We start from the raw sequence: 14,325 nt of genomic DNA on the forward strand, positions 1-14,325 counted from the left end.
GGACCCAAGTGAGGAGTGTTGGTTAGCGGACATCGAAGGGGTTGGCAAGTTTACGCAGCGGCAACTCATGGCAATGCAATACCTGGGTGGTTGCACAAACGGACTGAAGTGCTACTCATGGTTGATGAGCAAGGTGGGCGAACTAATCAATGACGAAGTTTCAGCTTCAGTCGCAAAGCATATGATTGGGACCTGGCCTGCCAAGCGCCTTTCAGGATTTGGTGAGGGCTTTCAAATGAATTGGGCGCACTTGTATTGTGCTGGGGACGCTTGCTGGTAAAATGACAACTACATCCAAGCCTTTGCCAAAACGCTGGAGGTAAAGTACGACAACAGCTGCATGGTCTATTTACCACAATTATAGACACCGGCGCCAGACAAGGGCAAGCGCATTGGGCCGCGAACATTAGGTCTACTGACGGGCACCAACAAGGACTGGGTGTTCATGCCGTTGAATGTCAATGGAAACCATTGGATGTGTCTTGTTGTCAGCTGACCGCGGCAGACTATATACTTCTACGATAGTTTCGACAAGCGCGCTTACCACAATTTACTGGGGGAGCTGGCACAGGAACTCAACCAGAGAGTTATGAAGCAGCCGTACGAGATTGTTGCTGTCCACACCTCTGTCCAGACTGACAGCAACAGTTGCGGGTTGTTTGTCTGTCTGTACTTTTGGCGTCGGGTGTACAAGGAAGCTTGCAACGACTACTCCGAGACTGGGTTGCTGCGCCGTCGCTGGGATGTGCTACGGTATGTTATTGAGTTCAGCGACTCTTGCAAGAAGGAAGACGAGGATAACAAGTGATCAATACATGTTTCGCTCCATGTTTGCATGTTTTCAGCGTCTTGGAGGTGTAGACGTGTCATGCGAGCATTACGAAACGTAGCTTCAACCCATGACAGGTAAGAGTGCGAAGTGTAGCCGACAGATTGAAAGTGCGGTCATTCTTGATTTTTCACGCCTTGCTGTCAATATGCTTCAAAACATGGTAAGCATGTACCGAATAAATTACAGATCCTGTTCGTAATTTATTTTGAGAAAACATGGATGATACCTGGACATGTATCCATGCTGTACCATTGTTCTGATACCTAACCCTTATCAAAAACATGGGAGCCAAATAAAATCAATCCAACCTTTTTTTGGGTGGTTGGGTCACCCAAATATTCCCAAAAACATCATTGGCGTCACTGATGGAGATCCAGCTGAACGCGGAACCGGAGGACGCGCCCGACGCGCCTTCGAGCGCCTCGCACGCCGTGTCCATGTCCTCCCTCCTCTCTCACGACGTAGTGACACCTCGCGACGCGGTCAGCAGCCCGCCAGGTCTCTCAGACCTCATGAACACAGCAGACGACGTCCAAAGTCCTGTTTCCGAGACCCACCCGGTCAAACTTCCCAGTCTTGAGACCCCCGAGCTCCAGACGTTGCAGACACAGCTCCACGCAGCACTCGAAAAGCTCTGGAGCGAGACTGGGCCCGTCTCTAAGCGTCAGAAGAAGAGCAAACAGAGTCGTCGAGCCAAAGCTGCGGCCGACCATAGCGCCGACGTTTACAATTCCCTGGACCAGCTACAACGGATAATAAACACACAATTCGCTCGACGTAGCGTCCTTGAGGAGGTGGTGAAGTTCTCGCTGAGCTTCTGTGAGCTGCTGGACGAGAAAGAGTCCGTGCAGGGGCTCGTGGTACTGGGCCATGAGAAGAAGACGGTGGATCTGGACGAGACGCTGGCCAAACTACCGAGTAAACCGCTGTACGCCCAGCTGGTGGGCGCTATCAGACGTGCCGTGCTCAGTGCTGGGGATTTAATAGGCAGGGAACTGCTAACTCAGGTGCTGGACTGGAGTCTTACGAGATCTACACCTCAGTACTGGACGTGGGTGATGGCGTCTATTGCTCAGATGAATTCGTACTTTGTACAGGAATTTTTATTGCGCGAAGCTATTGCCCGACACGAAGATATGACGGAATTTATCTCGGTGTTGGAGTTCTTGGCGACGAAGTACCCGGCTCAGACGACGGATATTCTGCGAGACGTGCTGGAAAGATGCGTTTCTAGCGACCGAGGAGGAGCTTTGGAGACTGTGCAGCGTCTTGTGGCGATAGCAAGTGACTCCGCTGTGCTTGTACAGGTCTGTGACGAGAACTTACAGTGGATCGTCACGGAAGAGCTCGTTACGGCGCTTGCCAGTAAGTTTGGGGATGCAGAAGCGAGTGGAAATGGAGCGGCGAGTCGTCACGAAGGGCTGGAGGCGCTGCTACTTGAGTTCATCCGCAGACGCAGCGCTGAGCTCTCGAACTCTGGCTTTCAGCTGCTTTTACTGCTCCAAAAGCTGTCTACCGCGCAGTTATCGCCGCGTTTTGCAGCTTCTGTGGCTTCATTCCAGCACCACCTGGTGGACTTCGCTGGATCAGAGACGTCGTGTGCTTTTGTTAGGGGCATCTACCGTTTCCTTCCGTTTATTTGCCAGAACACACTTCGACTCCTGCGAGCGATGCATCCGGACGAAGACGACGACGACGTTAGCATGACAGGCGAGCCAGAGATGTCCAAGGAGACAGCAAGTCAACGCTTTGGCGAGTGGAAGCAGTGGCTCTGTGTGCTGGCCCAGTCGATCTCTCGAAAAGAAGTGACGGAGCAGCTGATCAAGGCCGAGCTGATGCTGGCAGAGTTCGACGAGGTGCCGCTTGTGTACCCGCTCTCAGCTATCCCAGACGCCGATCGCTCACTGTGCGAACTGCTGACGTCATTGCTGACTCCAGCGTCGCCCGAGTACGTGGCTTTTATGCGCAGTATCGTGCAGGAGAGCCAGTCCGCTGCCCCTCGAGCTCGACGACGCATTCTCGGTGTCATCCAGACGCTGTTGAGCTTGAACGACACGGAAGACGTGACCGAGAACGAGCTACCAGTCAACTTGACAGGAGAAGAAGAAGGCGGGTCGTGTATGCAGCAGCTCGCTGCCGCTCCTAGTTGGAGCGCGCGTCTGGACTCGTTTGAGCTGTGGAAAGGGGTGCGAGGCGTGGAGTTCTGGGAGAGTTTTCTGGACCTGGCACGCTCCAAGGACTCGCTGGTTGCTACTCGCGCGCTGTTTCTTGTCTCTCGGACGCCGTTCTTGTCTCTCGAGGACCCACACTGGCAATACCGCTGTATCTACAAGCTCTCGAGTGTGTATTTCTCGCTGTTGCGGCAATTTCGAACAGATCTCGTACGACAGGGGGATAAAGACTCCAGTGAGCTGACGATACCTGAGGATTGCGCTCTACAGAGTCGTCTACACACCCTCAAGATGGTCCTCTTCCGAATACTAGCGCTGGATGGTGGCGTGGCGCACTATGCCTCCTCCGTCTACAGCATCTTTGCGTCCTTGTGGCTGGACGCTCTGCTCAGCACCACATCAGCCACCAGCATCCCTACACATTTCCCGAACGGCGTCAACTTTGGCGACGCAAGGGACGGAGATGTGCTGGATGAGCGTCAGATTATCCGCTCGGAGCGGACTATTAGCTCCAAGTGCACCAATCTGCAGTCCTCCCAAGTAATTACGAAGGTTCCGGAAGCGAAACTGGTATACCGGAAAACACTGGACTCCTCTTGGGAGCGGGAAATGCACGCTGCTCGCCTGTGTAGCGTGTACGCGACTGAGATTTTCTCTCAGCTTGTAGAATCTACTGGAACGGCTGCTAGTCTGTTGGGTGACGCTGCCAAGACGACGTCGAATACCGAGGAGGACGAGCAGCTGGAACGGCGGTTGAAGGTTTTAGTGGATATGCTATTGGAGCGTGTGCTCCCGTGCTGTGGCATCCCAAGTGACGACGTCTACAAGGACATGCTGCCCAACCGATCGAGTTTCGACGTGGATCTACGTGTGGAACAGTGGTTAAACCACTTTCCGGCGTTTTTACCGCTACTTCGAACGGTAATATCGACTTCGACGGTACTAGGCTCGTCCCAGGTACTGCGACTTGTACCGGTATTCAAGTCGGTATTGGTTGTCTTGCTGGGGCACTGGAACAGCGTCAAAGGCGAGCTGAGTGTGGAGAACGTGAACGTGCCTCCGTACATGCGCAACAGGAATCAACTGGCGCTCACGTGCGAGTTGATGCGGCTCCTACGAGCGACCAATTGGCTGCCTGCGCCTCTGGCCAAGACAGCTGAGCTACTGCCACTGACTACACCCGCAGATATCCGCTCAATTCTCTTTAGTTGCTGGTTCTATCTGTCAGACCATCCGCCACGCTCTGGATCGCGTGCGCCCACACCCGCAACATCCGCGACGGCGTCTCCGATTTCGTCAGGATCTTCTCCTGCTGGCTTCGGTATTACCGGTTTGTCCACCGGTGGCTCCTCGTCCAGCTCCAGCAACCCGCCGCTTGAGTTCTACTTGATTCCCCTGCGCAAGGCTCTGCACCGCAACATCCGCAAAATTGGAGCGAAGTATCCGCTCTTCATGTGCTGAGGAGAATGACTTTTACCACTTCAACTACATGTACACTTTAGCGCCATGATGTCGTGCCACTAAGCTCTCTAACTGTAGAATGTGGCGTTAGTTTGTGTAACATTGCAGTATCACTTTAGTTTTAGCCAATCACTGATTGCCTTCACGTCTGTTGGTTTCGAGGAGCTACTTTGCGCGACGACGACATGGGCGACGTGGAGCTGCTGCTCGTGCGCATCGACCACTTCCGGGACCGCACTAAGTACGTGTCAGTGCTGCGTGAGTGGCTGCAAGAGCTGCAGATCGCCAATGGACGCGTGATCTCCATGGGCTCCGACCTGCAGCTGCTGTTCATCGCTTCGACCGAATCCCAGAACTCCAAGCTGCTGGACTTTTATCGCTCCAGAGACATCGACACCAACAGCCGCGGAGAGCTCTGCGTGGACAAGTTTATCGATGTCTTAGGACGCAAACAGGTGGAAAGCTGCGGCTGCAAGGGCTTCCTGGAGATGAACGTGCTGGTAAGACGGCAGACAAGAGCTACCTACACTTAGAGAGCATGGACTAATTTGATATCTATAGAGCTCAGCGCTATTGCAAAAGGTTTTAGTGCACGAATGGCATGCGGATCAAGAGTGGCTGGACGCATCGTTAGCCACGAAACGGACTCAGACTTTCCTGGAGTGGAAAGACGCAGCCAAAGCTGCGAGGAAAGAGAGGCGGAAGAAAGAGGGGCAGGAGAAGCAGCAAGAACGAGAAGTGAAGAGGATGGAGAAGAGAGAGAAGGAAGAAGCACAAAAGGCTCTTGAGGAGGCTACTGAGAAGTCACTTGAGGAGGCTGCTGAGAAGGAGGAGAGTGAGCAGCAGGCTGGAGAGGCCACGGAGCCGGCGAAGCAGCAGGGAAAGAAACGAAAACTTGAGCAGCAGCAACAACCGGGGCCGAAGAAGAGTAGAAACAAGAAGCAGCTCAGCAAACCGATTATAGAATCCTAGAATACATGCACTTGCCCAGATTAAATTGATCACTTGGGCCTTTTGGGGAATACGAAGCGCGCCCAACAAGCACATGCAAACTCAGATCCCCACGTGGCCATCGCCAAGTTACGCATTGTGTACAGTACTAAAGTACTACTTAGTTCCATAATTTAAAGGTATCGTGATGTTTAAAATACACTTGACAAAATTTTTAAATCGAGCGCTATGTACGTACTTCACTCCAGAGTACATGTACATGTATTAGATTGCGGTCACAGGACTGCGAAGGATGAAATGCTCGGATAGGCGATTTTTGAAAGGTAAACTTGCCTTATCGATTACCACTGAAGATGTCATAACATATTGTGTGATGGAAGAAACAAATGCTAGAGTCTCAAGACGCTGACAAACTAGTGATACAAAATTTCAAGACGCTGACAAATTGTGGAGTGGTACAGAATTTATACCTGTGACATCACTATCGCTCAAGGTTGCGCATGTCATTGTGATTCCGTTTTTGATCATTTGCGACTGAGAATTTTTCTCAGACTCTTATTGTAAGTCTTAATAATGCTTTCTGGACATGGAGAACATATTCGTAGAGCATTCTGGCACATGTATTAATACCGGTACAATAGGTACTGTAGTGACTTACGTGAATAAACAATCCCCATACTACGCACCCAAAAGCTTACACTACAGTACAATCAAATCGCTGAAGATCCCACGACGCAACCTGATGGCTGGTATGATTATTAGTAAGACACAGGGTACTCTATCCCATGGGATAGTGTTTGAAGGACGAACGTAAGCTAGTCCCACCGATGACCACACGAGCTGTAATCTGTGTGTCTGACTTAGTCTAGGTGGTCCAGACTGTCATTACGTTATTTTCTAAACACATCAAGCACCTGCAACGAATCACATTCCAGCAGCATGCGAAGCAACTTTCTGTGTCCACTTAATCTCGACGCTTTAAGTGACGACGTTATTGGCACTCACTGATGGGTTCAACACCACAAGAGTGAGTTTCAGACAACCGGCCAGAGGTGAAGAACCGGCAACCACGGCACCCCTTCGATCAAATTTCACTTCCAAGTTGTCGCATCTGCCTCTTCGAGGATTTACAAGCAACGGTACCGCAAGAAACAGAAAATATTTCATGACGGTCTGGAGGGTTCCAACACGCAGCTACAGCAAGAAATTCGGCTGCTTACTAGTCGACTTCGAGACCTCTCGTTCGCCATCGCAAGAAAGTCAGCGCTGTGGTCAGTTGCTACTGATTTCTTTCGCTTATTTCAGCATGGACTGCACGCTCGAAACGGGAAACCAACCGCCCAGCTTGATTTCCTGCGATCGTTGAGCGCTCCGGATGATGTTGCAGCTGCGGCGGCTACCGCGAGAAATTGGGCCATCTTCACGCTGTTTTTTCAGGACGTCAATATGCAACTTCAGCGTCTAGAGAAGATTGGAGACAGCTCGGTTATCGGGACCACCACCACAAGCTTCCCTCTCACAAGACGCTCGCTAATGAACGCGTTCCCAAACCTGTTCTATGACAGTACAGTCCGCAGTATGGAAAGCCGGAGCTATCGTGTAGTTCAAAAGCTGCTCGACCAGCATCTCGTTATGCATGGGTCTGTTCGTTTTGATTGGGACTACTGTACCAGTCGTATCGGAAGGATCTACAGTGAGATCGACATGATGTCCTCGTTGCTGGAGCTTCTTGGCAACATAGAGGACGTATCCTTTGTATTCAAAGGAGCACGTCGTCGGCGAACTGCTGATCCCCTTGGATGGTGATCAGTTCCGTAGATGTGCGACGATGATCAAACAAATTTAATATATTTGTTGTTATTATACAGAAGCATATTATGCTGTTACTCCGCGGAATAAACCAACAACCGTATTCTGCTTTGCAACAAGTTTGGCAAAACAAGATTCGACCTGCTGTATTGATAGGCAAATGCTGTTCCAGTTTATCGTTTGTAGATCCTCGGTAAACTGGCCAGAATTGTACTTGAAAAAGGGCAATTAATGGTGTATTTCGTAAACGGATTTGTCGGCGGAAACCGCCGCTCATCGCAGTCAAGCAAATATAATTTTTACGGCGGGACGAGATATTCGGCACGTTACAATTTCATGAATGGTTTAGCGCATACTATAAAATTTGGTCGCCATTACGATCAAGACTGAATACTGCTGATTTATTTTCGCATTCTGTAAAACTCAGTCACCATCCGCTTTTATTGTGGGTTATTTCACCGAGCCTGCTAAATAGATTATTTTTTGCGATATGATGGTTTTTCCCGGCAAATGGGTACGTTTTCTATTTTTACCAATGATCAGCGCTTGTTGATTGAGTTGGAGACTAAATGAACAAATATCCAGAGTCCATCCGGCGATACCAATGGACGTGATAATTCAGCAATTTCGTATACCCTGTCATAACAGTTTTGTATTGTTTGAGTGCTCTGCTATTTTTAAAAAATCTTCCACAAAACGTTTCTGCATGTAGGCTGACACATTCACTAGCGGCTAAGGCAAATTACCTTGCTATAACATTGTAGTAGCAGATGATACTGTATTGTAACTTGCCAGAAACTATTCTGCAAGCCCAATCTTGTTTTTACAGTGCAGCGTCACGCCTACGTGGACTCGTACGTGCTACCCAGTCCAACCTTCGCACTGCATACCAAGGTGTCCCGTACCCGGGAACGGAGGGGTCATTCCAGGAGCTCTGCCTCCCATCGGGATGACCCGAGACCCTGGAATCACTCCTCGCCCCGCCGTCCCGTCAGGGTGGTTCCCGTTGAACTCAACCTCGCACGTACCCTTGACCGAGCCCGTTAGGGTGGTCCTATAAGGGGACCCCTGAACGCCGGAGTCTTGGCGTCGGGGGACCAAAAGCACCTCGCGACATCAAGTCCTTTCCCAGAGGCTCTCCGTTGTCCCACGAAGGCCGACAACAAACGAAGTGAATCCTTCCTTTTTTTATGTAGTATAGTGTACGTAAGGTCGAGAAGGTGTTAGGCCTCTCTTCCGGTTAGCTCTCAGTCTTATATTTCCCTCCTTCTACTCAAGAGGAAGCCAAGCCAATCAAGAAACTTTTATTTTTCAACTCTCTAGTGTTCCTATCTACCGTTCCTGCAGCCACTGAACAAGACCGTACTCCCTGAACAGCCGCGGACTACCCGACCCTTGAAGGAAGAGGAGGTATACGACATCTGGTGGAGAAGCAGGGTAGTCTGCTAGCTGGAGAAGGTCTTGCTCCAAGTGAAGTCTCGCGGAGAACGTCAGAAGGAAGGACAAGATGTCGGCTACTAGCAACAGAGAAGATGAGAGCGCCACTGTCCGGGAAGAAGAAGGCCCGACCGAGAGTCTGCCTTCGAGAATGCGACCCAGTCTGTCGACTACGCAAGGCCTCCAAAACGTGCAGAATATCATAGACCAAGCGGCTAACCGACTTGGGGGGAACAACTCTAGTACTGGTGTCGAGCCACCCGCGGACGCTTTGGGCTCCGGGGTCCCTGCGACCTTCACTTCGGAAGAGTTGGACTCGATGCTGACCCTGAACGGCGGAGGCGGCCGAGGTACGGTGCAAGGCTGGCTTAACTCCCTCAACTGGTTGAGATCCATGGCCCCTCCTGAAATTGCCGCCGATATGGAGAGAACTGGTGGAAACGGTCTTGTGGGGACTCCCCCCCTACGACTCGAGTAAGGACTGCAATCCCGTCGTACCAAGGTTTCACAATCCGAACCCCAAATACGTCATATGGACAGGACTTCAACCCGTTCTTCTCCCTACCAACTGTCCCTGAAAACGGTGGACGTGCTTCCCCGGCAAGTATTCCTCCGAGGACCTCTAACGCTCCTCCTTGGGGTCTCCAGCCCTCCGGTAACTTGCGAGGAGGCGGGGAGAACGCTCCAGCGGTAACCGTCCCCGTTCCTCAGAGGGTTCCTTTCCAGGTCTCGTCGCCTACCGTTCAAATTCCTACCCAAGGCCTGGGGTCTCGAACTTCGATTACCAGTGGAGTCGCGTACGGAGTCGACCCTACGAGAACAACCCGAGCTTCACAAGGAAACGGAGGAACTACGGCTTCTGCCGGAACCCACCAGGGTCCTGCGTATGAGGAATATGGAGGTAACTCCTACTACTCCTCGCCTACGTATGGTAATACGCCTTCGACTACTAGTGGCCAGTATGGTATGCCCACTAACATCCGAAACGCAATTCGCATGCTCCAACCCTTTTACTCGGAAGGAGCGTCGGTGGAGAAAGCTAGATCCTTCTGGGAGGCCTTCGAGAACGCCACGATAGGGCTGGACGAACCCTCGCGTCTCAGCGCTTTCAGGGAGTGCTTGAAAGGCAAGGTCGGCGAAGATTGGTGGATGTACTCGCGCATCAACAGCTTTGAGGCTCTGAGAACTCGGTTCCATAACTAGTTCATCAGTCAGACCCCTTTGCAACTGATTGAGAATCTGAAGAACACTAAAAGACCCCGGGGAATGTCCGCCGAAGTGTGGGGCGACATGATTTCAAGTCTCTGCGATGATGCTCAGTGCTACGACACTCAGATGCGTTACCAGTACTTCTTGTCTGGACTTCGGAACCGAGATTGGAGGAACGCCCTCACCACGACAATGATTGACTCCATCCCTGCGGCTGTGGCCATGCTGCTCCTTAAGAATATGCACCGTCCGGTTGAAGACGACTCCGAGTTCGACAATGTGCCGTCCCCTAAAGCTTCCCAAGAGAACGCTGTCCTCGAACGCATGATGAACATGATGCAGCAGACGCAGAATCTACTCGCTCAGCAGCAACAGCAACAACTTCAGCAGCAACAGCAGTTGATGGAGCGTCCTCTGACGACCGCCTATACTTCCCCAGCGATGAATGTAGCTGCTGCCTACTCTCCTCCTGATCCGAACCCCTCTCTGCACTATCAGCCTATCGGAACGCTTCCTATTACGCCTATCAGGGGCGTTCGTGTGGGTCCGGACTTGCGAACCCAAGATGGTCTTCTCGTGTGCGGTCGGTGTCACACTCTGGGGTGTAGTCGTATTCACTGTCGCCGCGGCAAAGCCACATGTCCTCACTGTAAGGAAGTGGGCCACATCGGTCCTGAATGTGAGCGTGACCCTCCTAGCGGATTCCGGAACACCCAGCCGAGGAACGGACGCAAGTGCTTCCTGTGTGATGAATCGGGTCACATGTTGGCGGAGTGCCCTCTAAAGACGTCACTGAAGAGACTTGGCGGTCCGACAGGGGCAACGGTGGGACCTGTCCTAGGGCAAGCGCCCAGCCAGCAATGATGGGGGCGAGAGGGAGGGGAAGGGAGTGTCGCTCCTTCCTCTTGTCTATGGATCGACACAAATGGGAACACTTTGAACTCCGCGGAGGAGTCGACCAAGAGGTATGAAGTGTGTCCTGTTGGAGGTGGGATGAGTTCCGCCTTACCGGAAAGAAATGAAACGAACGTAAGCAATGAACATATGACGAGAACTGAAGAAATACTGCCGTTTGAGCATGAAGGACGTACGGCGCCCGTGTGGAACGGGGTATCGGTAGTCTCAAACCCCAACGACTGTTGGAAGACGGAGAGAGAAGCGTTTGTAAAAGAGGTAGGCTCGGGACCCGTAAGGGACGGTCCCGCAATAGCTGCGCACGTCGACGAACGCTCCAATACGAACCTAAGAGTGGTTACGAGAGATGACCAAGAGAGCGAGATCGAAACAACGAACGAAAAACTAAGCAAGGAAGGAGAGACGGAAAAGCCGCTACTTCAGGAGTCCTCGACGGAACGAGACTACCCGTCGACGTCAACGAACCACAAGAGTGTGGTTTCGAGCGTGCTCGATCAAGACGAGGAAAAAGATGAGTCCAATAACGGCCCTATACAGGAGGAGTTAACTCCAGACGTGACGGAGGTACTCGAAAGCCCAACCCGAGAACAATATGGAGCTACCAAAGCTAGTGTTCCAGTACCAAAGGCGGACCCACGCGGGCAGGAGAAAGACGTGACCACTCCTGAGAGAGACGACGCCTCCGAAAAGGACTCTGAGGACGTCGCCAGTACTAAGTCCCCAAAGAATGAACCGGAGAAGGAGCCTTCCTTCGCGAGGGTTTTCACCAAAGAGGAACTAGATACGTTGGAAGAAGGTAAGCCTTCCGAGCTGGCTGAAGAGAAAGAAGAATATGACAAAGAGCTCGAAGACCGACTGTTTCCTCTCGATGAAGTCGAACTGAAGCGCCGGTTAGTTGAGAATGCGGAACAATCGAAGGAATTGTCTCTTGCCGAGTTGAGTGACTTACTAGGCATTCCCGAAGAACAGCTAGCGAGGACCCGAGATTCTTCCCCCGGTCGACTATCTACTCCTGAGTACTGGTTGGAATGGTTCCAAAAGACACTAGCCTCGTCCGGAGAAGCGAAGCGAGCCAACCGTAATTTCCAAGAGGAAAAGCCAGTACGGATCAACTCTGTGACGTCGGACGACTCCGATTACCGCGACGAAGGGGGAGGGACCGCGACGAAGAGGTTCTCGTGGCAGGACGCGCCGAAGACGGTAGTGCACTTCCCGGAGCTGAGAGTTCCTCCTCTACCAGGAGAAGAGTGTCCCGCGGACCCCTCTGTAGTGGAAGACAATATCGCGCTAACCCTGGGGAGTTCCCCCAAAAGGCCCTCCGAACTCGGTGAAACCGAGTACGAGTTGCTGGACTCTCGCGGTATCGTGCCGGACCCTTGGCGAGCCATAGTGCGACGAGCCGTATACTTCCTCGTAAAGGCTGAAGCTTCAAGTAGAGGTGACTGGTGTGAAGGGTGTATTGGCGAAGGATCGCTAGATGAAGAAAAGAAAGATGACTCCCCGCCCCCCACTAGGCTCCAAGATCTCCTAAGCCGGATCGAGGACTGGATCAATAGCCTCGCTGTTCCCACTGACTCACGATCGAAAGAGTTACTGACTAAGAGAATTGCGGACCTTTACGAGGAAGAGGCTGACGAACTCCGCTTGAAGATCCTCGAGAGGAGTTCACCCTGCCGGCTCTGTCGTTGGAAAGATCCTGCTCCTAGAGGTTCTCCTGCGCCGAAGATAGTCAGTTTCGACTGCTCCTCTCTATTCGGTAACCGTACCGAAGCCCTCGGACCGAACTGTTCTCCCCGAGATAAGGAAAACGGGTTGTACGGCTATGTGAACGTCGTCACTGACGCTCCTGACCCTCGCCCCAAGCCAGGTTTGGTAGAAGTACCGAGCGCCACTGATAACTGGTCCGCTGACGTGGAAGAAGGAATCGTTCCCCTCGGCGAGCGAGTGATCGGATCGGTAGGGGGCGTGGAAGCTCTATCGTGGGGATTTATCGAGAACCTCCCGGCCGAACTTCTCATCGACTCCGGGGCCGTAGCGTGCCTAGTGCATAGGCGGGTATTGAAGCGTCTCGGCTTAACTAACTCGCCTCTAATGCCCTACGTTGGCAGTCTGAACGGTGTGTCCGGGTCTGCGCTCGATATAGAAGAAGTAATCTACTTGCCGGTGCTCGGGTTACACGTCGAGAAGAGAATACCGTTTGCCGTTGTGCCTAAACTACATGTCGACGCAATCCTGGGCACCAACGCTCTCAAGGACTTTCGCGCCGTGGTGGACTTGGACGAGAATACAGTCACGCTAAAGGACACGAGAGAGGTGTTCCCTCTGGGGTCTCCTCGGGTGGAAGAGTCTTACCTGTCCCGCATCTCATCTACCATTCGACTCTGCCCTGGTGGACAAGCTCTAGTAGTTGCGGAGGTGCAAGGTCAACTGAGCGACGGGACCACCGTCCTCATAGAAGGGCTTTCTGCGCTGGATGACTCCATTAAAGTTGCTAGGACCCTGTGCACTGTGTATAACGACCTAGTGATCGTGGAAGTATGCAACCCCTCTATCGAGAACACCGTCGTCAAGAGAAGCACCCGATTGGCGAGTGTTACGGTAATCCCAGCGTCGGCGCTTCAGCAAGGAACCGCTGCGAGTGTAAAGCACGGAACCGCCCTGCCCGGCGAGGCCCAGACTAGGGACCAAAGAGCTCAAGACCTGTGGATCCACTCGGTCCTTAGCGCCTCTAATTCGACGACCGAAGTCGCTCAAGAATCCATACCAGGGGTGGACAAAGTACTCAAGGAGGAACTCTACGTCGACCTGGACGAGTCTAAATTGGGGAGCGAACAGAAGAGAATATTCACGGAGTTCCTCCAACCGTTCAAGGACATGTTCGTCGAAACCTCGATGCGCCCCGGACGGACGAACCTGCTCGAGTTTTCTATTGATACTGGAGAGCACTCGCCTATAAAGCAACTCCCTTACCGAGTGTCCAAGGCGGAAGGAGACGTGATGGAATCCGAGATACAAGAATACTTAAGGCAAGAACTCATACGACCCTCTTCTAGCCCTTGGGCGAGCCCGGTGCTTATGATCCGCAAACCTGACGGCGGGATACGGTTCTGCATCGACTATCGAAGACTGAACGCTGTGACTATCAAGGACTGCTACCCGATGCCGCTCATCGATGACATTCTAGATGTACTCGGCAACGCTAAGCTGTTCTCCACGATGGACATCGCATCCGGCTACTGGAATGTTCCGATGGCTGCTGATAGCGTGGAGAAGACTGCCTTCACCTGCAAATATGGTCTCTTCGAGTGGCTCGTAATGCCGTTCGGACTGTGTAATGCCGTACCGGCCTTCGAACGACTGATGGAGACTGTGCTTGTTGACCTTAAGTGGCGGACTTGTCTAGTGTACCTCGACGACTGCGTGGTCTTCAGTGAAGACTTTCCTACCCACCTAGTACGACTAAAACAAGTCTTGGAACGGTTCCGGTCGGCGTATTTCAAGCTCAAGATGAAAAAGTGCAAGTGGGCACGCGACCAGGTA

General features: G+C 52.3%; 2 protein-coding genes across 2 annotated transcripts; both read left to right on the forward strand.

The window, feature by feature from the left end:
* Window positions 1-1,197: 1,197 nt before the first annotated feature.
* Window positions 1,198-4,464, forward strand: PITG_14151 (uncharacterized protein; the record flags this gene model as incomplete). Its single annotated transcript, XM_002899219.1, has 1 exon — window positions 1,198-4,464. One exon carries the CDS (start codon window positions 1,198-1,200, stop codon window positions 4,462-4,464), a length of 3,267 nt encoding a protein of 1,088 aa, XP_002899265.1.
* A 305-nt stretch (window positions 4,465-4,769) lies between these two features.
* On the forward strand, window positions 4,770-5,436 carry PITG_14152 (uncharacterized protein; the record flags this gene model as incomplete). The annotated part of the gene is made up of 2 exons (XM_002899220.1): window positions 4,770-4,964; window positions 5,026-5,436. The coding sequence occupies 2 exons, from the start codon at window positions 4,770-4,772 to the stop codon at window positions 5,434-5,436; spliced, it is 606 nt and encodes a 201-aa protein (XP_002899266.1).
* Window positions 5,437-14,325: the final 8,889 nt, after the last annotated feature.

This window comes from Phytophthora infestans, genomic scaffold, assembly GCF_000142945.1.
Source record: "Phytophthora infestans T30-4 supercont1.32 genomic scaffold, whole genome shotgun sequence".
NCBI classification, from domain to species: Eukaryota; Oomycota; class Peronosporomycetes; order Peronosporales; family Peronosporaceae; genus Phytophthora; species Phytophthora infestans.